General features: G+C 40.7%; 1 protein-coding gene across 5 annotated transcripts in view; it reads right to left on the bottom strand.

Annotated features, from left to right (window-relative positions):
• The window catches only part of IGF1 (insulin like growth factor 1), a 146,489-nt gene that overhangs the window by 80,232 nt on the left and 39,760 nt on the right, over positions 1–26,497 (bottom strand). For 3 of the 5 annotated variants that reach the window (XM_004323127.3, XM_073788281.1, XM_004323128.4), the window contains exon 3: positions 11,738–11,919. In XM_004323127.3, the coding sequence (XP_004323175.1) occupies positions 11,738–11,919 (182 nt within the window). Of the gene's footprint in view, positions 1–4,498; positions 10,253–11,737; positions 11,920–26,497 lie in introns of those variants that run through there. The other 2 variants (XM_033866191.2, XM_073788280.1) reach the window with 1 other exon arrangement.

Below are 26,497 nucleotides of genomic sequence, written 5' to 3'. Positions count from 1 at the left end.
TTTAGGAAGCTGGAAAATGCCCTGAAGGGGTCATTCATATTCCTCCTTATCTCTTAGCACATCCTAGCTCTTGGTTTTTTCCAAAGGAAAGCTATCCACAAACTTTTGGATTAAGATTGCTGAGAGCTAATGACAATGGCAATACTAGTAATCTTGATTAAAATTTGCACACGCTTTACAGTTTACACAGTAGTCAGTGAACCCTCCCAACAACCTTGTGAGATGATGTTGTTTGCATCTGTCTCATTCACAATCTGAGGTTCCCTAAGATTTAATGACTTGCTTGAGGTCCCATAGGAACAAATCAATAGACCTAGATCTAATAGTAAAATAATTTATTATTTTAATAAAAGGATAACAATTCTATCACTTGAACATTTGTATGTTCTGGACACTGTGTTATAAGGTGCTAATTGTATACATTCTCTTATTTAATTCTCATAGTTCTCTTGGAGATGGGTACTAGTGCCTTGCCCATTTTACCTTTATGGAACATGAAGCTTATAAAAGCTAAACAACTTTCCTAGTTTCTTACAGTGAAGATGTGACCACGGTTGGAATTTGTATCAGTCCCTTCTGATTCTGGAGCTCACCAGTTAGCCACTCTGCCATACTGCCTCTCTAAGAGGTAAGACAATATCTAGTGCCTCAAAATCCAATTCTCTTTCCAGTAACGATAACTGATAATGTCATGAGCTGCCCGTGATCCCAAATGGTGGTAGATGCTGGTTTGGAGGGTAAGGCAAGACTCTAGGGAAGTGGATGCCCTCCCTTATCACATGTGAGCTGACTCCTGTTTTTATGGTTAGTGATAGAGGTCTAGTAGCACAGCATTCATTTAACAAAAGCTAACCCTGCAGATGTTATAAGCCCTTATTTTCTCCCTGCCTATCTTTATGAGATTTTGCCCAAGAGACAGAATCTAAAAGAAGGATGATAATAGGCCCTTTACATTTTAGGGAGGGAGCAGTGATGTTTTCAGTAGACTCTGTTTCCATCTCCACCCACTGCAAACAAGTTAGGTATTGTATGACATAAAGTCTAAGAAAAGACTGGCACCGTATAAAAAAGGCTAGGCAAATACCATCCATCATGGAATGTTAGCAGCCTACTGCACAGCATAAAGTTCTAACTGAGCATTGACCTTCTCCTTAACAGGGCAAAATGGAAAAAAGAAAGAGCAGTGTATGATTGAAGAGATGGCCTAGATGTCAGCTCTTTACCTGTTGAAAAGGATGTGCTCTAGCTTTTTCTGGCTTGGTCTGGAGACACGTGAAATGAGAGGATGATTTAGATGTCTCAACATCAACTTTGATGTCTTGTTATTTTGGGGGATTACAAGTTCAAATTCCAGGAGAGTGAGGTCAGTCTTTCATCTCTGGGAGCCAAGCAGAGTGAGTGTCATGCAATCAACTCAGTGCTTTGGGATGTGACTTTTAAAACCAAAGGACAAAGTGCACTTTTCAAGAGATGTATGCTCCTGGTGGAGTAACTGCCTCTTTAACAAAGTGAGAGATGTATAGTCTGGGCACAGTATTGGTCTGCTCAGCCTCTTATTTACTTATTTTTTCTGGAAAGACCTCATCCTATCTTTTATGCGGTTATAGTGGGAATGCACATTTTTTCCAATATGATTGTCTCCTCTGGCCATAGTGGATGGGCCTGGCATGCCCCTCCCATAGCTCAAGAAGAGTATGGTGGGGAAACCAAGGCAGACCCAATTTCTGGGAAACACAAGATTCTTTTATTGGCCAGCTTTGGCTCCAGGGCTCCTCAGTGGCTTTGCTGAACTTTGCTTAGACTGTTCAGCAGTCTAGGATGCTTCCACCCAACTGTCTCTCTTCCTCTGCTTCATTGGGGTCAGACTTGCATTGCATTCTGATGGCTTGTTCAGGCTTCCCTGATCCTCTCCTATTGCTTTTCACACGGGCATTTCCCCTAATGAAATCCTTGCTCCTTTAACCTAGTCTCATTTATGTTTCTCGGAGGTCCTGGACTTACATACCTAAGCTCCCAGCTCCCAGCGCAGAATTGTGTGACCTTTGACAATCACTACATTCTTCTCTCCTTCTGTTTCCTGTTTTGTAAAATGAATGTGTAAGGGTGATTGCATGTGATCACCCTTACACATTTACCTGGCAGAGTTGTATGCAAGAGAGCCTACTGTTTCAAGGGCCCTTGGTTTAGATCTATTTTGTGAACTTGATGGCAACACCAGTCTGTTCTGGCTTCTGTGCTGTCAGAATACACTCTGGGTCTACCTTTGTTAGAGCATTGATGTGCTGTGGCATAAATTATGTAAGTGTTCACTTCCCCACTAACAAGTAAGCTCCTTGAGGGCAAGTAGCATTGTTCCTGCACCTCTGTCTCCTCCCTGGATGCATGTTGCTTTGAGCAAAGTGGCAAACCAGGAAATGCTTGTTAAATTGATTTAAATCTCCTGCAGGAGTGGTGGGATAGAGTTCAGGTCATAGCAAGCCTTGCATGGCTTCCTACTTCCTGCTGTGCACAGAGCCCACTCCGGTCTCAGAACTTACAACTGGCGGGTTGCAGTACAGTAATATATCAGTGAAGAAATGCAGAAGAGAGAGCACAATGCATGATTAAAACGCTAGAGTCTGTCTTGAGTTTGGATTCTGGTCTGACCACTTGTTAGGGCAAGATCTTGGCAAGACATTTAGCTGCCCTTAGCCCAAGTTTTCTAATCTGTGCCATGCGGGTAATTATAGCATTTACCTCACAGGCTAACACTGAAGATTGAATGAGGTGATTCGTGATAGTGCTTACCACAGAGCATATGCCTAATAAATAACAGCTATTATTATTGCCTTTTAAAAAATAGTTACTGTTGTCAAAGCACGCCCCATGCTTGGGTGCTGCCCTTTCTCTGGCTGGTGAAAGAGTAGTTATTTACTGGGTGCCCAGGGCTCCCTTGAGTGCTGGGATAGCAGATGTATAGCTCTTTTTTCTAGTGACTGGTACATCCCTAGGAATCCCCAGGTTTAGGGAGTGTATTTATCCCATAATTATTCACAGATTATCCTGTCTTGGCAACTTTCTTATTTTTCAAGGGACACCACCTGACTCTGTTTCAAGTATTTCTATCTGTGATGTAAGAAATCACTACCAGCAGAAACTAACACACCATTGTAAAGCAATTATACTCCAATAAAGATGTTTAAAAAATAATAATAATAAATGCAATTCCAAGCGTATAACTTACTCAAAAAAAAAAAAAAGAAAGAAATAGCTACCAAAATGGTTTAAAAGCCTGAAAAAGAAAAAAAAAAAAGAAGAAACGAAAGGGAGGGACTTCCCTGGTGGCGCAGTGGTTAAGAATCTGCCTGCCAATGCAGGGGACGTGGGTTTGAGCCCTGGTCCGGGAAGATCCCACATGCCACAGAGAAACTAAGCCCGTGTGCCACAACTACTGAGCCTGCACTCTAGAGCCCACGAACCACAACTACTGAGCCCGCGTGCCACAACTACGGAAGCCCACACACCTAGTGCCCATGCTCCGCAACAAGAGAAGCCACCGCAGTGAGACGCCCACGCACTGCAACAAAGAGTAGCTCCCGCTCACCACAACTAGAGAAAGCCCGCCCGCAGCAACAAAGACCCAATGCAGCCAAAAAAAAAAAAAAAAAAAAAAAAGGAAAGGGAAAAAAAAGCTGAAGGGTATTTTCCCTTGCTGGCAATAGTTATTTATGTTGCCTTTAATAGTCTTGAAGGATGTTGTAAAATACTTCAGGGCTGCTTAGACTGTTGATTATATGGGCAGCCTGTTTAGTTAGCTGTTTGTGTTTGTTTTACATTTTTAAATTAAGAAAAAAAACTTTAAGCACAGTATGTTTCCCAGGGGGAGTTGATTTTGGAATTGCTGAAAGGTTCAAATGTTGTGGTATTTAAAAAAGTGGAACACCAGATTCTAGCAATTTCACTGATATGTACTAAAGATTCAGCACATTTTTACCTAAAAACTGGATTTGATTATTCTTTTTCTCTTAAGCCTCCAAAATGGCATTGTTTCATCTGACATACAACATATGCTGGAGTACTTAAACTCATGTATGTGGTAATTTATATTATAATATTCTGGGGAGATGCAAGGCTCAGGGTTGTTACCTTTTAGTGTCATTTCAACGCAATAGTGATGAGTTCAGAGGATTAGTAGGAAAGGGTGTTGCCCTCTTCCACTCATTCTTTGTGTGTGTGACAAATCTGGGCAGAACATTCAAATACTGTGTTCTGAATTTTCCTCCTCACTGAATTGAGAGAAATTTTGCAAGTTTGGAAGGCTCTTCTGAACTTTTAGGATGAACAAAATAACACAATGACAAGTTAAAGTGATTTGCGTCTGTTTGAGGTTGATGGGAGCCTTCAGCATATAAGAGTAAACATGCATGGTGCCAGCCAGTGCTTTTCCAAGACAGAAAATGGTGCAAGAATAATTCATGCGTGTATACAGTTTTAAAAAAATCAGAATCATTGCATTGTGCCAAAAGTACTTTTACTTCCATACAAGCGTTTTTTGAAGAAGGAAACAAATATCATTACTGACAGAGACAAACCGGAGCCATCCAATCGTGGCCTTGGTCAACCAATACTGACAAAATAATGCTATATATTTATTGATTCCTTTATACTTTTCATTTTTTCTAGTCCTCCAATGCCTCATGAATGATTCAAGCTTGCCACACTCATACCATGACATAAATATCACATGTTCCCAAGTCTACAATCGTCAACTGATTAGGAATCTTTACCGAACCCTCAACCTGCCATGGTCTTACTTGTAATCATTTAGAATTTTTGTCTTTCCATAATTGTTACCTACAGCTGTGAAAATAGTGCATCATATTTTCATGGATGGCGGAGCTGGTTGGTCTTTGATTACATGACCTCTTGGAGCTGTCCAGACAGAAAGCTCCACGTGAATGTTTATATATTTTACACAGAATTTTGTAAGAATTTTGGCATGTGAATCCCAGCGTGCACGCACGCACACACACACACACACACACACACACACACACGCACAGAGAAAAAGCAAAAAAGAGAAAATAATCTCCTTCCCTTCAAAAGTATTTGCTGTAGTTAACTACAGATTGTAAATTACCACAAGGGTATTTAGAATTAAAATTAGTTGGATGGACTTTTAGCATTCTTATTTCTATCAAACCTCTACTTTTTCAAAAGAGTTAGTTTTCTGACCAATGGGTCTTAAAACTGTAACCACATTAGTGAATAAAATATAGATGGAAATTTTGGAAAATGTTTTCTAGCTCTTGTTACTTATCTAGCAATGGCCCATTGAGCTATGATTGAGTTCCTAGTGCGGTGAGACGTTTCTTCTCTCTAGAAGTACCAGACATGGACTCATAGACCCGTTGTCCCACATCTCTCATAATTTCCATGCTGTTCTCAATTTCCATTTCTCTCTACTTGAGTTTAAATGTGAGTATATATTTCTAAACCATCTCTTTTGGTTGCTAGATAAAAATGAGGTAGCACTAAGGCTGTTAAAGGAGTCCCATTAAAGAAGGAGTCCCAAATAGATGGGTATCAGGGAAAGGTACTCAGATTTCAGTTAGGCCTCTGAGGATGGAGAAGCTGATTTTGACCTTGCAGGTCTGGAAGTTTAGTGGCCACTGAAGAACCTTTGCTAACCTTGCCTGTTCCTTCTTTAAAAGTGAACTTATCTTGCCTAGGTCAATACATATTGTCACTGATTTTCCAAGGATTCAGTAGCTGGGCTTTTAATCACTGAGGAATTCTATAGTGGATATTTCAAACCTCATAAACGGCATTCTGCTTCCTCTAAAATGATTTACCTTTTCCTTGCTACCAAAGGCTTCCACTTTAACTCCAGACTATCAACTTTGCCCTTGGATTAAAAGTCAGCTCGTTGTTTTCTAGTAAATATTGCCAAAAGCCCTATTCCCTTCACATAGGCAAGCAAAGACAATAGACCTCATCCTCCCCCATGGATGCAAGTGGACTTGAGAAATTGCAAAGTTTACTTAAGAAAACATTGTTTCCTGTTGGTGATCTTGGGAGGGAGACAGGAGATGGAGGAGAGAGTAGGGGAGGGGCTCTTCGGGAGCTCATTTCTTTTCCACCCTTACATCCTAAGAGCACGCACATTACAAGCTATATGAGGTTTTGTTTGTTTTCAAGAGATGTTTGAAAGAAGATCAAATGTTTGTGAGAGGCACCGGATCGGCAGCCCTAGAAACTGAAATGTCCCGGAAGCTGTGTGAGCCCGGAAATATCCCACATTTTTATTTATTTTGGCAATTTTACTTTAAACTAGTAAGAGCTGGAGTTCATGCTACAATTAAATTTTCCTCAGGCACCATGAAATGAAAACACATATTACATTTGATTTTAGCTGGTTGAGAAAAATAGTGGTTTTCTGAAAGTTCATTCTATGACCTCAAAATAAAAGTTAACGGTTCTTCACGTGGGACAGCCGAGCTTCCACCGAAGCTGGAATAATTCACAGAACTGGGGTTCTCTGGGTTGGAAGGATTCTTAGGTCATCGAGTTGTCTTTTCCTATCATATGCTCGAAACACACTACCATGTCACTAGAAAGGGTTGGTAAGCTTGAGCTTGAAGTTTTTGTTAATAGGAGCCTCGCTCCTACTTGAGGAGACCTATTTCTTTTTCAGATGGCTCTAATTTTAAGAACTAAGTAACATAATATCAACTAAAAATTTAATAGTGCTTACTATGTGCCAGGCACCATTTTAAACACTATAATATATATTTGTATGCACACACACACACAATCTCAATAAATCCTCACAACTCTATGAGGTAGATTCAATGATTACTCCCATTTGGCAGATGAGGAAACTGAGGCACAGGTAAATTACATGATTCTCCCAAGGCCATCCAGCTATTAAGTGAAATAGCCAGAATTTGAACCCAGGCAGTCTGGTTCTGTACTCTTGACCACTATGTTTTATTGTCTCTGTACCACTAGATTCTGTACTCTTGACCACTATGTTTTATTGTCTCTCCAATCTTTATAATTCTCCTTCCTGCCTTGTACAGAGGTTTGCACATCATAGGTACTAAATAAAAATATTTTCAATAATTTAAGGATCATGATTCCTTACATATTCCTGATAGTTTTACACACAATCATCAATTTGCCCTAAAAGAAACATTTGAAACAGTGGGCTTTTAAATGGTGATTAATACTCTGCTCACTTCAAGAAAGCATTGAGGGGATGAATAGGAACGTAACATTCACTATAAAGTACTCAACCAGTTGCCACCTTTAGCAGTAGGTTCTTGAATGATTTCAATTTTGGCTAGAGTAGGAAATTCCAAATATGCAAGACTTGTGCAAGCACAATTCCTCTGCCTTCCCTTTTTTACGCTGCACTTGCCTCACTGTCTTATGCAAGGACAAAAAGAATTATTTCATCTCAGCAGTGCTACTTACTTTTATGGTCTATGTCTCTAAGACTATTCCCCTCCCTATATCACTCACATGTCCATCCATCCTTTCATCCATCATTATATGCCATGTATCACTAGGTGCTTAGTACTGATTCTAGAAGGGGTAAGATGGAAAGACAACAATAGATTCTTCCTGTTTACTTAATTCATATTATTGAGAAATCACATGTAGGCATTCAATATGACTGCCTTAGAGTTGATAAAACCCATTGCAAAAAGAAGTGGGTTTTAACTAATAGTCTGGTAGTTAAGCATTCTTTAACTAGAAAGTTCTATTCCTTTTTTTTCTTTTAAAGTCTTTGCCTTACATTTTCTTGAATGAAGTTCATCATTGGGTATAACTATAGTTTATCCAAAGCCCTGTGTTATAACTGACATTGATTCAGTCATCAAGGAAAAAGGGAAGGGATAATCTTCTAAGAAATCTTTCCATAGGACATGAACTGTTAATTCTTCTACCAAACTGTGGTCCCTTGAAAAGCCATCGCTGTTTGTGGGGTTACTCTCAGGTGGTAGAAACAGTAGGTATTGGCTTATGCCTGAGGCTGGTTCCAAAGCATGTATGTATCAGAAGGAGAACTGGGCATCTCCTGAATAAGGTGGGTGGCCAGATGGGCTCAGGCAGCAGCCTGGCTTTTGTCTGTTCTAATAAGCCAGGACCTACTTTGCAACCATAACAGCAGTGTCTTGGCTCCCATGTGGCGCTTTGACATGCTTGTGATCAGACCTTTTCCTCCTTCCTGGCTTGAGCCTTGGGCATCTCCATATATTATATATCCTGGGTTTTCAGTGACCCATGGAGGAAGGATGATCCTGAAGTAGAAAGCATGGCTGGGGCATGAAGGACAGGTAGAATGAATGTTCCTTTATACCATGACATCTTCAAAGTAGGCTACTTCGATGAAATGCTTCACTTCTTGGTTGTCATCCTCTTACTCCAAGTGTCATCGTTTGCTTGGCTGAGCACTTCTCTCTTGTACCCTCTCTCACCTCTTATAATTCACAATTTGCATGATCTTGAGGCTTTTTGCTTTATTATCTATGAAGACCCTAACCCTACTGTTTAAATCAAGGAAGCTGAAGGAGAAAATCTCTAAGACTCAAATTCTGTGATTCTACTTGACTTTTCTTTACCCTCAGGAAAATCTACTGCTCTTACTCTCTTTCATCCCCTTCCTTCTGATGGAAAATATTAAATTAGTAGCGGACTTCATGTGGCCATTTCCACCCTATCTTTTCCTTTTGGAATTCTTTCTTAGTCCCTGTTGATTGTATGCTGTTCTCTGTTGGCCAGAGGAGGGTGGCTTAGAACCCAAGCCTGTCTTTACCCATTTCTGGATCTCAGTATCCTTATCTTCAAAATGAAGGGATTGAAGCAAATGATTTTTGCAGCTCTAACATAACATGGCCCTAGTATTTCCATGGAGCAGAAACTCATAGGACTTCAAGTCTAAAAATCTAGATTTGTGTGTGTGTGTGTGTGTGTGTGTGTGTGTGTGTGTGTGCATGCATGAGAGAGAGGGTGGGGGGAGGGAGAGAATTTTATAGGTGATGGAATCACAAGGCAGTAGTCAAACATCAGAAGTCTTTGGTTTGGGGCTGAATTGTGTCCCCCACCAAATTCATATGTTGAAGTCCTAACCCCCAGTACCTCAGAATGTGATTGTATTTGGAGATAGGGTCTTTACACAGATACTTAAGTGAAAATAAGGTCATTATGATGGGTCCTACTCCAATATAACTGGTGTCCTTATGAGAAGAGGAAATCTGGGTACAGAGATTTGTATAGAGGGAAGATGATGTGCAAACACAGAGAAAAGAAGGCCAATTCCAAACCAAGGAAAGACACTTGAAACAGATCCTTCCCTCCCAGGTCCCTGGAGGAACTGACCCTGACAACACCTTGATCTTGGACTTCCAGCCTCCAGAAATGTGTGAAAATGTCTGTGGCACTTTATTATGGCAGCCCTATCACACTAATACATCTTTTATGTCTGATTCCAAAGTGCACACAGAAAAGTTCAGTGACCTCCTCTCATAGGTAAGCTCTCAGGCCTCATGGGCCTTTAGGCAAATACTGGGTGCCCTTTGGCCCGAGCTTGACTAAGAAATGCAGCCTCCAATGACACTGTAGGAAAGGAAATCTGGGAACTTTTATGACACAATTCACTCTTGCTGAGAATTTGGGGCTAATATTTAACTCTGGATATATATTGACATGGAAATTCTTGTAAAATTCACACAAAATTTTAAAATGCATATAAAAGCCTTGATTTTTATTTTAATTATTTTACTTGTTTTTTTGGTGGGGAGGGGAATTGTTTTATTTGCCTCTTTCATAATTTTTGTTTTTTCATTCTTGCCACTGTCTTTCTTTGCACTTTCTTGGGCATGACATTTTCCTTTTCCATTTCTCCACGTTTATTAATTTCTCCACATTTCTCCGTTTCTCCTCCTTCTGTCACATGAGCTCTCTAGCTCCAGCGGGCCTACTTTTCTTCATTTCCTCTATAGCATCTCCCACTTGCTTCTCGCTGTCTGCTTTTCTCTCATCCTCCTTGCCTCTGTCTTAGTCCTTCTCTCCTCCGTTTTCCTTTCTTGCCTGTGTTCAGTTTCTAGCTCCAGTCTCCCTCCTCTGCTCTTTCTTCTTTCCTTTCATCTGCTTGCTGACTTGCTTCCGTCCCCTCCTTCTGTTCCCCTCCTGGATGTTTCTTTGGCCCACCTTTCCTTCTCCTCTGAGACTTCTTTTTCTTGTTGGTGGATGGGGGCTGATACTGTAAACATCACAAAAATAATTGCATTGAGAACAGGTGGTCCCCTTGGTGTCCCGGGAGACAGAGCCTTTGAGTCAGCCCAGAATGTCTGGGCTCCATAGATGCAGAAGACATCATTGGTGCTGGAGAGGTGTCTGGACCTCAGTCACTAGACCTGATATTCCAGAACTTTGAGACTCATCTCTGACACCACCCACCCCCTCCCCAACTAGAAACTGAGAGGCACTGTGTCACCTGGAAAGAGAAAGAATTAACCTGCCTTCATCCCCTCAAGCACACCTTCCAGCCACATTCACCTAAACGTTATTTCTGTGGCACTTGTTCCTGACTCATCCTCTGGCTACTGTGTTCTCTGTGAACCAGGTTGTGCCTAGTCCCTTTGCATCACTCAAGGTGGCTCCCTGGGGTCGCATCTCTGCTAAGCCCCCTGTTCCAGCCTCAGCTGCAAATTAGGACCAGGAAGCAGCAAAGGTGTTATTATGTACTTCCAGGTCTCTCATCTTGTGCCTTCTGTCTGATACCAAAGTTTTGACTCCAAAGATTAGAACCTCAAGTTGTTTTCTTTCTTTGTCAACAGAGTCCCCAAGGAGACCTGAGAGCTTTTTACTTTCCTTATTCATCCTTCCTCATTTTCTTCACCTTCTCTTTAGTTCTCATTCTTTCTACTTAAATCACTAAAATGTAGTCACGTATATTCATTTGTTCACTTGTTCATTCACTCATTCAACAAAAATGTATTAAGTTATCAATGTGCATCAGATGATTTATGTACTTTTGATGGCATAGATAGTACCTCTAAGGCTTGTTTAAAGTCTAGCTCTTAGTAAGAGACACCTGCAGATTTTGATCATTAGAAATTTTTTGGTGTTCTTAGAGCCAAACAGAAGTTTCTATTTGTTTTTATGTTCTTTCTATTTTGTTTTTATTTTCTTTTATGTTTGCCACTGGATGTGAATTTCTATTAGTTCCCATTTTAGAGTGTTTTTTTTTTCTTTGCACCTTTGCAGAATACCAGGACTTGAAAGGTCACATACTTTATTCATGCAGTTATGACAGAAGTTAACACTTGTCCAACAGTTACTTTGTGCAGGCATGTGAAAAGCATTGCATGCACATTAACGACCTGATGAGGTAGATAGTACCGTTATCCCAACTTTACTGATGAAACTAGGGCTTGAGAGGTTACATTATTTCGCCTAGGGCTCTCCACTGGTGATTGGCGAACCTAGGATGTCAGTTTTGTCTGATACCAAAGCCCAAGTTTAATCACTCTTCTCCACCGTCTTCTGATGATCAGATAGTCCAGAGCAGTGGAAGGGAGAGTTTACAATGTGGAATAGTGTAAGGGATGGACCTCTCAGTTGAGAATGGAGCTTTTTTGACCTGTGAGCCAGGAGACTACGGGACCTAGTTACTGTTTGGCTCACCCACATGGATAGGATACAGATCTTGCAGGGGTGGCCATCCCCCCCCAGGTTGGCTTACCTTCTGAGCCTTGGGCATGTCGGTGTGGCGCTGGGCACGGACAGAGCGGGCTGACTTGGCAGGCTTGAGAGGCGCGCAGTACATCTCCAGCCTCCTCAGATCACAGCTCCGGAAGCAGCATTCATCCACGATTCCTGTCTGAGGCGCCCTCCGACTGCTCGAGCCATACCCCGTGGGCTTGTCTGTTCCAATCAAACGCAGAGAGGCCTGGCTTTAGAGTGGGATAATATGCTATCTCCACAGTTCCACCCAGCCCCTGAAGACTCTCCTCTCCCCACACCTCATCAACCCACACTTTTGTGAGTCAACCTCTTCTTGAAGCTCCTCCAACAATTCCTGACCCCCTAGATCTTTCTGGACTCCAGTATGTCTCCTGGAGTTGGTGCCACACTCGTTGGCAATACCTCACTCATCGTGCATTTATTTGTGTTAATTCTCCTCAAGTTCTTAGCCACCTGTAGTCAAGGATCTTGTCTATACCCAATCCTCACCTTTCCTTATATGTTGACTTAATTGGGAGGCTGCTAGGAATATTAATTAAAAGAGCATGTTTTATGTTTTCTTAATCTTGTTAGCAAATCTGCATGGTTTTTGTTTGCAGGATGGCTCAGATGTTTGCTCTTTGGCTTAACTGCTTCTGTTATAACATCAGACTGAGAATTAAAGGGGTTTTAAGTCTGGAAAGTTCTCCTCACTTAACTGATGCAGAAACCGAGACTTGGAAACCGAAACTCAGAGTTGGGAATGACTCACTCAGGGTCATTCATGCAGTGGTGGAGCCAGGATTCAAACTCGGGTCTACTCCTGGCAAAGCCCAAGTGCCTCATAGAGCCTGGGAGACCTGTTGTGTGACTCTGGACAAGTCATTTAAGTCATTCCTGGGCCTCAGTTTACCCATTTGTAAAGTGGGGTTAATAAGATTTTCCTTGTACTGATTGCTTGAGGATTATATGACATACTGTATGAAAAGTACTTAGCATATCACCTGACACCTAGCAGGTCCTAAATAAATGTTGGTTTGTTTCCTCAGAACATCGCTTTCCAGGATCATATAGGGTCTGTGAAGAGACAGGCTCTCTATTGACTGCATCCAGAAGCTTTGGAACTTGGAACTGATGACAATACCAATGTGATAGGGCCCTTCTCCTATCACCCTAGAGAGGCCAGAACCATCATTTCTGTTTTCTTATAGAATAACCACTAGACTGAGACAGAATGAACTAAATGTCCATTTTTCATTCTGATTGCCCAGAGGGAACACCAGGAATCAAATTTCTTTTGATATTTGCAAATCAATTAGGCCTCTTTACTTGGCAAGTAGGTTTTAGTTTGATTCTATTTTGTTTTGTTTTGATTTGGACACACTTTTCTTGGCTCTAGAAGTAAAAAGGAGGCAAAACAAGTTTACATGGAACTTAAAACGTACTTGAATTCTTTGTAAACTTTTTGTCATAGTAGAACTTTCGTTACACCAAATCTTGCTTATATACCCATATATAAAACAGACAAAAGTGAAACTGCTGTGGCTTGGGCAAGGGCAGGGGACTGGATCTTGGCTTTCTCTGTCTCCCTTACCTCCCTTGGGAGGTGGAGGGCCTGAGTCTTCTCCACTGATGTCCAAGCTTCATGGAAGAAAATTTGTGAACTATTGAGCCAGAAGGATCCAATTAATCAATGTGACATATGTTCAATTTAAATTCCTGACACAGAAGACAGCATTATATGTTAAATAAAAAGTCTTACGTTCACATAATAATGATACTGTACTTTAGGATGGAGTTTTGAAAGTCAAAATCTCCATGTATATTTTGAACTCTCTAGTTGGGGGAGATCAGACCCATGGTCATGGCCTGCTACCAAACTAGTTTGGCTGCCTTGCGGCTCGAGGGGCCAGCTGTTCATGGCATCCTCTAAGAATCCAAATGTTTTCCTGATGCTTGGCACAGGAACCTGGGGATGCTTCCTCCCTGTAAGGCAGGTTTATTGTCCTTCTTCGGGCAGCTAGGGGTAGAAACTTAGCAAGGGTTCAATTGTGGTCTCTTTGGGTGGGGTGTGCTGCTTTCGTTCAGGGCGAACCCTGTGGGTTCCTCATGGTTGAGGGATTTGGAAGGGACCGGGCAGCTGGTCTCAGTTGGAGCCTCAACGGTGCTTTCACTTGCCATTGGAGGATCAACCAGTGCAGAAGACTCTCTGCTTCTGCTCGCCAGCTGGGCCCTGGCAAGCCAGGACTTATCTGGTCCCTTGGGCAATGTAAACAATATTTTTTGTTTTTTTTTGTTTTTATAATCTTTTCCTGGAACTATAAATTAGAATAAAGACACAAATAGGCTTACATGGCTCTTTGTAATCCACAAAGGACTTCTGCATACTTTTTGCTAAGTGGCTATTTCAAGAGGCTGAAGGGGTCAGCCAGTGGAGAGTGGCTGATACACTTTGGTTTTCTCTTGGGGTGGGGAGAGAGAGGAAGGTGACTCAGCCTACTTTGAGGTAAGTGTCCCTGTCATCCACCGCAGGTAATGATTGCTCTTTGCCAAAACGATGCATTTCTTGATGGGACATGATTGCGATTCATTTGTTGAATTTGGAATAGTAATTTGATGTTTGGAGGTAATGTGGCAGGAGTAGTTCCAGAAACCTTCACACTCGGCTAACTTAGAAACAACTAATTTCATCCTTATGGGTTGAAGATGGAGAGGGATAGGCTCTGTGATTCCGGGACCTATTTAGCACCTCTGTTTCAAGCATCTCTAAAGTTATCTTCCTTCTGAGACTCCATAGGTTCTGGAGCTTCTTGCTTGCCACTGGAGAAGGACACTAACCTTCATCTCAGAACAGCATCAAACATTGTATGTATACATATTCCCTTCTTGGTGACTGTCAACAGCCATGAAACTCACCACAGGACTATTTCCTCTTGAGAGATAGAAAGTAATCATCAGCACAGCAAACAATAATAGCACACACCAGGCATCTGCTTTGTCACCTCTTAGATGAGCTCAGAGTTTGCCATGGTTCAGTCTATAAAATAGCTGTGCTTTTCTTAGTCCATAGATCAATGACTTTAGGAACAGAGAAATTTAGGACTCTTCCATAATGCTCTAAAAAGAAAGTTTACCTTATGTCTATATCTGTTTTTTTTTAATGTTGTCAAAATATTACAGACTTGGATTTTGTCAAAAATGTAACTACCGGTTATTTCTAACCACCACAATCCTAGAAAGATGTTCTTTGTCTATTCATGATGTCTACAATGGACTAATTGTACTTCATTGAAAATATATGAACATAACAAGTATTTACCTTGCCTTTTAAAGTTTAATTGACCCTTTGAAGTGTATTATAGACTTGACTTCTGGTTCTACATAAAGATATTTAACAACAAAAAAATCATTTCTCAACAATTGAGAGGCCAGAGTTGAAGGTCAAAGTTTTTCCCTTTATCTTCAAATGCCTCATATTTCTTATTTTTCAAGAACCAAAATAAAGATATTTCTTGCTATGGGCTAAAACTAGGAGCATGATGCAATGTGGTTTACCAGGAAAACAGTAAAATAATTTGCTACAGTATCAATTTTGAGAAAAATAGGAATTTTTAATGACCTCAGAATTGCAGCTATTGTCATTATGAGTAATTTTTAAATGAGATGGAGTGAACTGTTCCATCCTTGCCTTTAAAAACTCCTCATTAAGCACTAGGTAATTATGCTCCAGTGGGCAGAATCAGAGTTGGTAGGTGAAAAAGAAACAAATGTTGGACTAATATAAGCAAAAATTTCTAACAATTTGAACTTAAGAGTGTTAAAGATGGGACTGACTTCTTTTAAATGTAATGAACTTCCCATTGCTGGAAGCAGTTAAGTAAAGGCTGTATGAACACCTGTCAGAGATCCTAAGAGCATATTCCTGTATTGAACACAGTGTCTGACTGCTGTGGTCCTTTCTATTCCAAATAATCTGCAATAAGTAAAGAAATGAAGAAGAAAACTCACCTAGGCCAACCAAATATTCACTATGGTTGGAAACCACTTTTACACTGTCTTCAAGAAAGAAAACCAAATATTTTCTAACTTAGAAGGTTAAAATTTGTTTTCTGTTTATCACTTGAGTTCCCCAAGACGCTCAAAACATTTTTCTGTACTCAATTCTATGACAAAAGACAGGTGACTGGGATAGTCCTTTCTACAACTAGGTATAGTCCCAGAGTTCTGTCATACCAATTATGAAGTATCCATATACTCACTCAACTGTTAGGGTGAACTGTTAGGCATGGGTATAATTTCACAGAATTTTCCTTGCTGACAAAGTCTTGACATTGGAAATTTATATATTTGTGTATTTATTTTTCAGTAGGTTTGCTCCAGAGCATGCAAACCAAAGATTGCTTAGCAGACAAGTTGGCTACCACCTAACCTAGGCCTTGAGTCCTCTATGAGCAGACATAAAGTGTCATCACGGTATCTTGAAAGTTGTACGGCTGTATCTTGAAAGTTGGCCAACAGACAGAATTCCAATGATTAAACAGCTGGCTTCTATAATAATAGCACTTCCCTTTAAATAATGCATGGTCAGTGGAGTAATTCAATAATCTTCAGGGCAAACTTGCTAGTTATAAGGGTTTGGGGCAGACTTTTGGCATCATTAAAACCATGCCAATTAGCTGAGTCTCACATTTTGTCATGGATGCAGGCAACTTGCTTCCCTCCATCTCTGAAGGAAAAGGCATAATAATGAGATTTAACTGGGGTCATCACTTCTAGAGCAAAGAGCTCTGGTCATTCATCATTGGTAAATATGTACTACCTTTATTGGTGCCACATAAGCTTGTGTTTCTTTATAGATTTCTGGGGATACAGTGGGGACATTGTACTCAACTTTAATCTCCTTTGAAACTTCCCCTCTTGCTTATTGAGAAAGCTTCCCTTTAATTATTTTAACTCTATTGTTGGAAACAGGAGACATTGATTTGAAGAATCAGTATTTAAATAATAAAAAATGCAAAACATTTTCCAAATAGGGAAATATCCAGTTCTGAAGATATACACTTGTTACTCTTTGTGTTCCAAGGGCTAAAAGTTCTCTAGAAATTGCTAACGGGGGAGGTTCTAAAGTTGATCGTGTTTTGAAAGCAGGGAAAAAGAAGTAAGACAGTTCTAGTTGTATTTCCAGGGCTATTTCTAGAAAATACACAATTATGTGTCTGGTAGAAAACGCAAATGGATTATTAACTAATAAAAAACGAAGTTGCATTTAACTTTGATTAACTTAAGATTGATCACACAATCAAATACCATAGTTAATATCTGTAGAAGCCAGTTAGGTTTCCTACACCAGCTATCTGTCCATAACTTCCAGACCTGTTGACAATTTAGAATAACTCAGAATGGTTAGTTTCTTAGGCAGCAGTGCTCCATGGACCACCTTATCTAATAAAAATGCATTCAGTTGACATAATTTTGCATGGGATACTAGTAGGAAAGTTGAGTAGAATGTGAGTAATCTTAAATTTGTGTCCATTTTAGTGAGAATCACTTCTCACTTTCCCTATTTATGGCTTTATGTGGAAAACTGGACTCCTATCATGAATTCCTAATATAAGGAAAATTGTGATAGGACCATTACCTAGACCCCAAATGTAATACATTGAATGGTTGATATTTCCTGAATTCATAGGATTTGCATTAACTTAAAGCCTTTTGATGAATCGATATTTTACCTTTAAAAATTTCTATGGAAATCAACTTGCATTAAAACAAATATTGAGATATATGTGTTCATGTGCTTAGTAAAGATATGGAAAGATGCCTTCACCACTGTAAGACCATCCACATCACTATGCATTTAGAATAACGAGAGTATGTACACACACATACTCGAACACATATCGGGGAATGAAGTGCTTGACTGTCAGTATCAAAACTATTGTCAAAACATTTTAAAAATAGGATTGTTTGTGAAGAACTTTTTCGAAAATATATACCTATTGCCTGCCTTATATGTTGCTAGTGGACTCTGCACATTTCTGCTTTTCTGCAGAAGATCTTTCCAAGTAGGACTGGCCTTTGGCATTTATAAAAGTGAACACAGAAAATGTCCTCTCTTCTATGAACGGCATGTCATAAACTTTTCTTGAAAACCTATCAAATTCAGTCATCAGTTTCACTTCAGCCTGTGTTAATTTTTAATTTCCAGTGTCTGCTGGTCCCACTACTTCTCAGTTGAACGAGGTCATCTTTTCTAGGAATCGCGGCTCTGTTTGACCTGCCGCCACCCCCATCACTCGGCAACTCTTTCTCAGCTTCTAAATCCCCATCACCCAAAGACCAAAGTCTTCCTGTTACCCAATCAAGTCAATGTTTGTGTATCTCTGGGCCTAAAAGGAATGAAGCAGTGCTCTGTGGGGCTGCCCCTTTCTTCAAATATGCCATTTTTTTTTTGGAAGCCCCAACTCAAGGGCAGGTGTGAAACTAGTGCTATTCGGTCTGCCTCTGTCCCAAAGGCCAGGGAGCTAAAGCGCAAGGCTTATGAGCAAGAAAACTAGAGATTCAGAGGAGAAACATTACCGTTTTAGGGCTCTTTGGAGAAATGGGCCGACAGAGTGGGAAGCAACGTGATGTATTACTTTAGCCTGATACAATGCCCTGGAGGGCGAGCGTCTTGCCAGGTCAGCACAATTTACTAGTTTAGGTTTGATTCCAGGCCTTGGAGGAGATAGATGTAGCCAACAAAATTATACTTTGGCAAGAGAAATGCTTTGCTGGACAGAAATGTTGTCCTGAGGGAATGGTTTGGTTTATCAACGTCTAAGGTAAAAGATAATCAAATGCCAGGAGGTCATTTTTATGTTTGAATTATTTCAGTTGAGCCTGCTATATAAGTTAGCTACCATTTTCCAGTTATATAGTTTCGATTAGTTAGAACATACTGCAGGATTTGAGTATGATCTGCCTGTGACATCTGTCATACCAGTGAAGGAGGCAATGTGTGGAGTGGCTAAAAGCACATGTTTTGGAGTGCTTAAATTTGTGTCCATTTTAGTGAGAATCACTTCTCACTTTCCCTATTTATGGGAAATAAATCCCAGAATCCAGGTCTGGATTCTGCCACTTATTCACTATTCACCTTGGGCAAGGCACCAACTCTTCTAAGACTCAGATCCTGTTATGTAAAATGGACATAAGAGTATCTCCCAAGACTGTTGTGAAGGTTAAGTGAGAATGCATATAAAGTGTTTTGCACAATGTCTGGTATGCAATAAACTCTAAATAAATGTTAGCTCTTATAATTGTTATGGAGTTAGCTGGCCAGCAAGGCTAGCTGGGCAGGTCTCCTCCTTTTCTTCTCTTCCTCTTAAAAATGCATCCTTTCCAAAGTTTGGTTGAAAAGATGGCCTTTCTAGATAAAGGAGGACTGTTCTCTATGAAAATAATGAATATGTGTTCCTTTGAAAGAATATCCAAACTTTATGTTGTATAGACTGTCCTAAATATTTTTAATCTGGAATAGGAACTCTATGAGAAAAGATCCTCCAATTAAGTCACACGAGTGATATGGGCTTATCTTGAACTCTTGTTACCTTTGATTTCTCCCAAATAATCCACTGGCTAAAATAATTGGCTTTTCAGCATTAGTATCTATTCACTTATTTCAAAACAATGCTGCAAGGCATGGGAGGGATGTGGGCAAAATACATGGTCAGGGTGGTTCCCCAATCACTTTCCACCAGCATACGTATTTCTCTCCTCTTTCTTTTCTCTTCTTCCTCTATATCTGCTTGTCTCCTGTTATTGACAGCCATTGACATTCTTTTTGTTCACTGATGCACTTTAGGGCACAAGCTCATATTATGCAGAGTTCATGGTAGGCTAAGAATTAGAGTTTAGTTCCTTCTCTGGGATGACTGAAATCTAAGGCTCCCTTTCCTGCCAACCATGCTTTGGAAATAAACAGCCACCAAGTATACAATGTCACCAGGCCCACTAATCACTACTCCATCTTGGACCCACGCCTGAATGAGATGAAGACAGACAAAACAAGAGAGAATAAGAAGGGATGTTGAGGAATCGCACATATGGACCTGAGTTATCTCATTTTTTTGAGAAAGGCTGTGACGGAAATTGTAAGATGAGTCCGGCTCCAATGTGGAGATTGTAGCCATGCCACCAGCATTATCTCCTATACTTACACTGTTACTGTCAGTTTACTCTTTCAGATGTGGGAAGAGAGGTCTTGTAGGCAAAACATAAGGCATTCATGAATAGGGGGTAACGCCCCTCTTTCTGGTGCCACAGAAAGATGAATCAGCCAAAGGGGTATTAAAACACATTCTCTTTATTTTTAGTTTCACTCTAAAGTCTATCATTTCTCTTTTCTTTGCAACTTGGCACCTGCCCTGTGTTCTCAGGGGCCCTGCTCCCCGTCAGTCTCCTCACTCAGGCCTCTGTGTTTTGCTCAGGGTGCATCTGGAGATTTTCCCAGGGGTGGGTGTGACACGGTCAGGATCCAGGTGAAGGGGTGACAGCTGCCAGGGCCGTCTGGCATGTCTGAAGGGAGAGTGTCGGGAGGTGTAGGCCCCATAAGGAGAGGCATCCGGGCCTGCATCAGGGAGTGAGGCGTTGGAGGGCAGCCTCCACAGCAGCAGAGACAGCCCTTGGCATTAGTGCAGAGAAGCAACAGCCAGAGTCAGCGACAGGTTGAACACAGGAGAGGAGGGAGGGAGGGAGAAGGGGGTTAGAGCGCTACATGGTATAAATAACTGCAGAGTGTGCACATCAGTGCCAGTTGGGTTGTGTGTGAGGTACCTTTCATGCTGGTGTGTCAACAGCGTTGTTCCTGAATTGAAAGGTCCTGGGGAGTGTTTCTATAGCACCTAGCACAGTGCCATATGCAGAGAGGAAGTAAAAAAGAAGGCAATATGGTATACTGAAAACAACATTGGATTCCAGCCCAGATCCTTTGTGCAAACTCACAAGTCACCCAAACTCTCTGAGATTCAGTTTTCTCACATAGACAAAGTACTGGATAACATCAAGCACTCCTTCTAACAACGCGACTCTAAACATTATCTAAATGGCTAGGGGACCCACTTTCTAATCAACAATGCATATAGGGCACATCAGTGTTTTTCCCCAATAATAGGGAAAAATACAGTGAAGAGAAGTTTGATGAGAGAGCCAGGTCTTTCCTCTTTGTCAGATTTAATTTTATATCAAAACAAGATTGATACATCAGATTGAATTTAAGAAAAGCAGGGATCAGCATTGGGTTTGATGGAGGAAGATAGGGAAAATGACCAGTATGGAGGTGGGTTTGAGTACAGGCAGGGGACAAGACCATTCGTTAGGACTGCAGAAGCCAGATCAAGGCAGGATACAGGTGTGAATTAGGAGGATAAGAAAGATAAGAGAGTCATTTGCTGGAGCTGTTGAAATACTAGAAAGAATCCAACTTCATTTTGCAAACGGATCCTAAAGGCTTTGAGGAACGAGGAAGTGGCCTCATTTGTGTGGGCACCCGGAAGTGAGAATGAGGATGAGAAGGGTCTTTCTAGAAACTCCTGGGCATGGTCTTTTTTTTTTTTTTTTTTAACGTTTTTATTGGATGCCCCATACATCTCTGAAGCTCTGTTCATTTCTTCTCCATCCTTCTTTGTGTTATTTGGATTGCATAATCACTATCAATTTATCTTTAAGTTTGCCGATTCCCTCTTCTTCCAGTTCAAATTTACTATTGAGCCCCTCTGGTGACTTTTTTTTTTTAACATCTTTATTGGAGTATAATTACTTTACAATGATGTGTTAGTTTCTGCTTTAAAACAAAGTGAATCGGCTATACATATACATATATCCCCATATCTCCTCCTTCTTGCATCTCCCTCCCACCTTCCCTATCCCACCCCTCTAGGTGGTCACAAAGCACCGAGCTGGTCTCCCTGTGCTATGCAGCTGCTTCCCACTAGCTATCTGTTTTACATTTGGTAGTATATATAAGTCCATGCCACTCTCTCACTTCATCCCAGCTTACCCTTCCCCCTCCCCATGTCCTCAAGTCCATTCTCTACGTCTGCGTCTTTATTCCTGTCCTGCCCCTAGATTCATCAGAACCTTTTTTTTTCTTAGATTCCATATATATGTGTTAGCATATGGTATTTGTTTTTCTATTTCCGACTTACTTCACTCTGTATGACAGACTCTAGGTCCATCCACCTCGCTAAAAATAACTCAGTTTCGTTTCTTTTTATGGCTGAGCAATATTCCATTGTATATATGTGCCACATCTTTATCCATTCATCTGTCGATAGACACTTAGGTTGCTTCCATGTCCCGGCTATTGTAAATAGTGCTGCGGTGAACATTGTGGTACATGACTCTTTTTGAATTATGGTTTTCTCAGGGTGTATGCCCAGTAGTGGGATTGCTGGGTCATGTGGTAGTTCTATTTTTAGTTTTGTAAGGAACCTCCATACTGTTCTCCATAGTGGCTGTATCAATTTACATTCCCACCAACAGTGTATGAGGGTTCCCTTTTCTCCACACCCTCTCCAGCATTTATTGTTTGTAAATTTTTTGATGATGGCCATTCTGGGGGCATGGTCTTTTAACATTACTCTTTGCAAAGCCACATCTTCAAAAGATAAGTGACCAGTCCCAGGAGGGTTGTTAACATTGTTGACCAGAATGCTGAATTTCCTAGTATTCAATGTGGGCAACATTTTATTTCACTAGCTTCCTAAGTGTCGGTCAATGGTATCTGAATCCTCTGTGTGATAGTCAGCTTCTTCCTGGGGGACTGGTACATAGTTTCCCCAGAAAATTCCATCTACAATTACATGTTACCCATCTCTGATAATGTGAATGGGCTTCCAGACAGGTCATCATCTCTACCATTGGGAACCAACATCTGCCCAGAGGACAAAATTAGAAGACCATTATATACATGTTTTTTTCAAATGCTACACCTTTTTTTGGTAAGATAAACTAATGTTAAGGTTATGAAAATTTTTAAATCTGTACAAGGAGTTCTCAAGCAAGTGGTAGTATGGTTCCTCAAAATATTAAGCCGACTGAGGCTAAATGGTTCATTTAGACAGAGATTATATTGTCTCAGGAACTTTCAGCTAAAATCTGGACTTGTCTAACCATCCTTTATCTCTTTTTTCTCTATAGAATTTTGCTACATAATTTTCTCCCTTTCCCCTTAATATTTAATTGCTTAAACATGACCAAGAGACTTTAGGGCTTTCCTCAAATTATTAAATTTTAGAATTTCATAAAGCTTTGGACCTGAGAGCAAATTCAAGGTCAGCTAAGAAGTCTCTTAGTAATCTGGAAAAATCACCGAGCCTGTTAGTTTTAGCCACCCCCAAATATTATTTTTCTGAATTGAGCAAATGAAGTATGAATAAGGAGAGAGAGGTGTGGCTGGGTTGCAGCTCGTCTCCAAGCTAAATCCTGTTCTCATCTTTATTTCATCTGGGACTGATATCATGTCTACATCTCCAAACCTCATTAAATGCTTTTAGCAAATATTATTATCAATCAAGAAAAATCTCTGATTCCTTTATTTATTTTACTAAAGGAAAATATTTTCAGCTTGTGATGTTGGCTGGAGAAATCAAACTCTTCTTTATTTTTATTTTTTGTCACATACTCAAACACACTGTGAATGACCACATTGCTCTGCTCTGGGACCCCACTCTGAGGCAATGGTTTCTTGGCCTTTTAGCCAATCACTCACTTCTGTGAATTTTCTTTCTGAGAACTGGAGACAGTTGCCCCAGAAGTCGTTTTCCAATTTATCACGAAACCTGTCCGTGGTTGCAGAATTAGTTGACCTCATTAGAAGCAAGCAACGTGAGGCCTGATGTGTCCTATAGCTGCGGAGGCTCCTTCGTGCAGGGACACTGGGCCAGGATAACTGCTTGTGGGATATTTTATTTCCCTCAACACTTACCTTCTGTTTGCTCTCTTTGGCTCAGATCTGGGTTTGGGAAGCCTGCATGACGGCACTGCTGATGTTAATACTTAGGCATAATTAGCTCTGTCCTAACTCTAGTAGGAAGTCAGGGCCCAGGTTCAGGGGCTAAATGCTCTCTTCTGATGCAGTTGTTGAACAGGGAAGCCTCCATTCTCTCTTTCCAGCCTTCCAGCAAGTACCTGCTTCCTTGTAACCCCACACCTAGCCTGTCACACCTGCGAGAAAGGAGAATATAAAATCCATTGATCTCTTAATGGGTATGGTCTCCATAATCCCCACTATGTCAATTAGATGCATATTTATATGAAAACTGCATGTATAAACGTTTAGGTTGATGAGAGGAAATGACTGTCAAGGTCTTGCAGCAGCTTCTGTATAATAGGGATAGGAGGAGAAGTGAAGCTTTTTAACCCGTAGTAAGGGTTCTGATAAGAGAATGTGGAGAGAGCTACAAACATTCTCATTTCTGAGCTGTCAGTTCAAGTCACTGACAATGACTTTTACAAAGAAGAGTGACAGGGAGAAGGGGGCTGTTGGTTTAGAAATATTTTAATCTACGTCTAACGACTTGCTAATTTATTTATTTTTCTCCTCAAGCAACTTCTTGTCCTCTTCCTCCTCCTTTGCTTCCGGTTCAGGACGGTACTCTGGTAAAGGTACTCGCGACATCGTAGTCTTTCCGTATCTTCTCATCGAACCAGTGCTCCCACGGTCCCCCGAGATCTGCCCTCAGCAGGCATTTCCTGCAGTCAGACTATGACCCGTCATAAATTCCTTGCATTCTTCAGAACATCTGGGCCTTCTTTGGCCACATCTTTTTTCCTGGTACTCAACAGGCCACAAATCACCCTGGACTTCCCCTTCCAGGCTGTTGATGTCTTAACACTCTCCTTTCAAACCAGATTCTTCTCTCATCCTTGGCTGTGGCTCTTGGCTTTCCAACCTTCTCATCTCCCCCGTCCGGGTTAGTCATCTGTGGCATCACCAACTGGGGCTCTTTCTCCGAGCCTTCTATCTGGCCTGAAATGATGCATTTCTTCAAGTGTCAGAGTTACTATGCAGACTGTACTACCTGGTTTGATGCTTAGTTAAGCTCCCTTACGTTGATTTAAACACAGTAGTGCAGACGACACCTTCATGCCTCAAGAATGTTTGAGAAGACTCAAACCTAGAGGATATTGATTAGCTAGTGAGAAAGAAGGAACTATAATAAGACCTAAAGGTGTAATCAAATGAGGTTTGAAGCTTTTCCATTAAACGCAAGTTTCTCTGGAGATTGAAAAGGGACATTTCATTCTCCAGTTCATTTTATGTTTAAACTAATTTCTTTGACATTTAGAACAAATACGTGCCTTTGCAGTAATATATTACCAATAGCTTCCCTTTGTTGAGTGCTTTCTATTAAGCTAGTATGGTAAATGTTACTTTTCATGTCATCTCATTTACAGCAACTGCATGGAGTAGGCATTATTACTATACCCATTTTACATATGAGGAAACTGAAGTTTAGCAAGGTTAAGTAACTTGACCCAAATCATATAGCTAGTAGGTTGCCAAGAGAGTTCACTTCAACTGGGGACACCTTGAAAGTGGGAGAATTCTCAGGTGAGGAAAAATTCTGAAGTTGATACCACTACTGGGATTCTTAAAGTCACATAATGCTAAAATCCATGAAGGCTATGGGGGAGGTTATCTAAGTCAGCCAAACAACCCCAGGTTTTGAGCACGTGCAGTAGACACAGTTGTAGCCTAGGTATTCCAGAGACTGCCAGAAGGAATGTCATGCATGGCTTTTGCCCTCGAGAGAAAAGTCTGGGCAGTCCTGCAGCTTAAGGCATGGCTGGTGTTGGATGTTCACATCTCACCCAGTACACTGTGATTCTTTCCACTTTCAAAAGGGGCAGTCAGCTCTGTAGTGCAGCCAGACCATCTCGTTTCCAATCCCTTTGAATTGCACAAAATTATGACAACTTCAGCAGAAATTGAAAAATGAAATTTTACCCATAATCTCGCTACCCCAACACATTATAATATCATCATTTTTCTATATTTTTTTCTAGTTCTCACCCAGATGCATCATCATTTTGACACAGGTACAGTCACAGCCTGAATTTCAGGTAGTATTTTTGTGTTTTTTCACTTAACATTATATTGGGAGCATTTTCCATATTGCTCCATAATCTTTATAATTATAATTTTAAAGCTGAAGAATCTTTTATTGAGTAGATTTGCCACCATTTATTTTTTAAACTATTTTCCTGTTATTAGACGCTTAGTCTAGTTCCAGCTTTATCATTATTTTAACTAATGCACCAATAAGTGTCTTTGTGCACATAACTTTCTACTTCTAGATCATTTGTAAGAATAAATTCCCAGGAATGGAATTACTGAGTCAAATAATATTATCAGACAATCCTATTTTGGTGAAAGTCTACAATTTTTCATAAGGACCAAAGCAGAGAATTATATCTAGATTTTCTCCTAGGATTAGAAAAGCGAGAGCCAAGGTAGAGCACAAACAGGAATCTTACCTGCGTCCCATGAATTAGAGAAAAGAACCAATTTCTGTTTTCAATTACTAGTGCAGTTTCCTCTGAAGGAAACATGGGATGTAACCAAGAATTGGGCTTGGTGTCCAAAAGTTTACTAAGTAGAAGAAAAACCAGGAAAAATGAAATTGATGACAAGAGACCCTAGTTCTCAATTTTCAAAATCACCAAGTACCTACAAGTTTTCTTCTCCAGGGTGGGGAGAGGGGATCCCCAGGAGCATAGCTGCCAACAGCAT

This window comes from Tursiops truncatus, chromosome 11 (assembly GCF_011762595.2).
Source record: "Tursiops truncatus isolate mTurTru1 chromosome 11, mTurTru1.mat.Y, whole genome shotgun sequence".
Lineage (NCBI taxonomy): Eukaryota > Metazoa > Chordata > Mammalia > Artiodactyla > Delphinidae > Tursiops > Tursiops truncatus.
The sequence above is the reverse complement of the archived record's forward strand: the minus strand, read 5'-3'. Positions and strand labels throughout refer to the sequence as shown.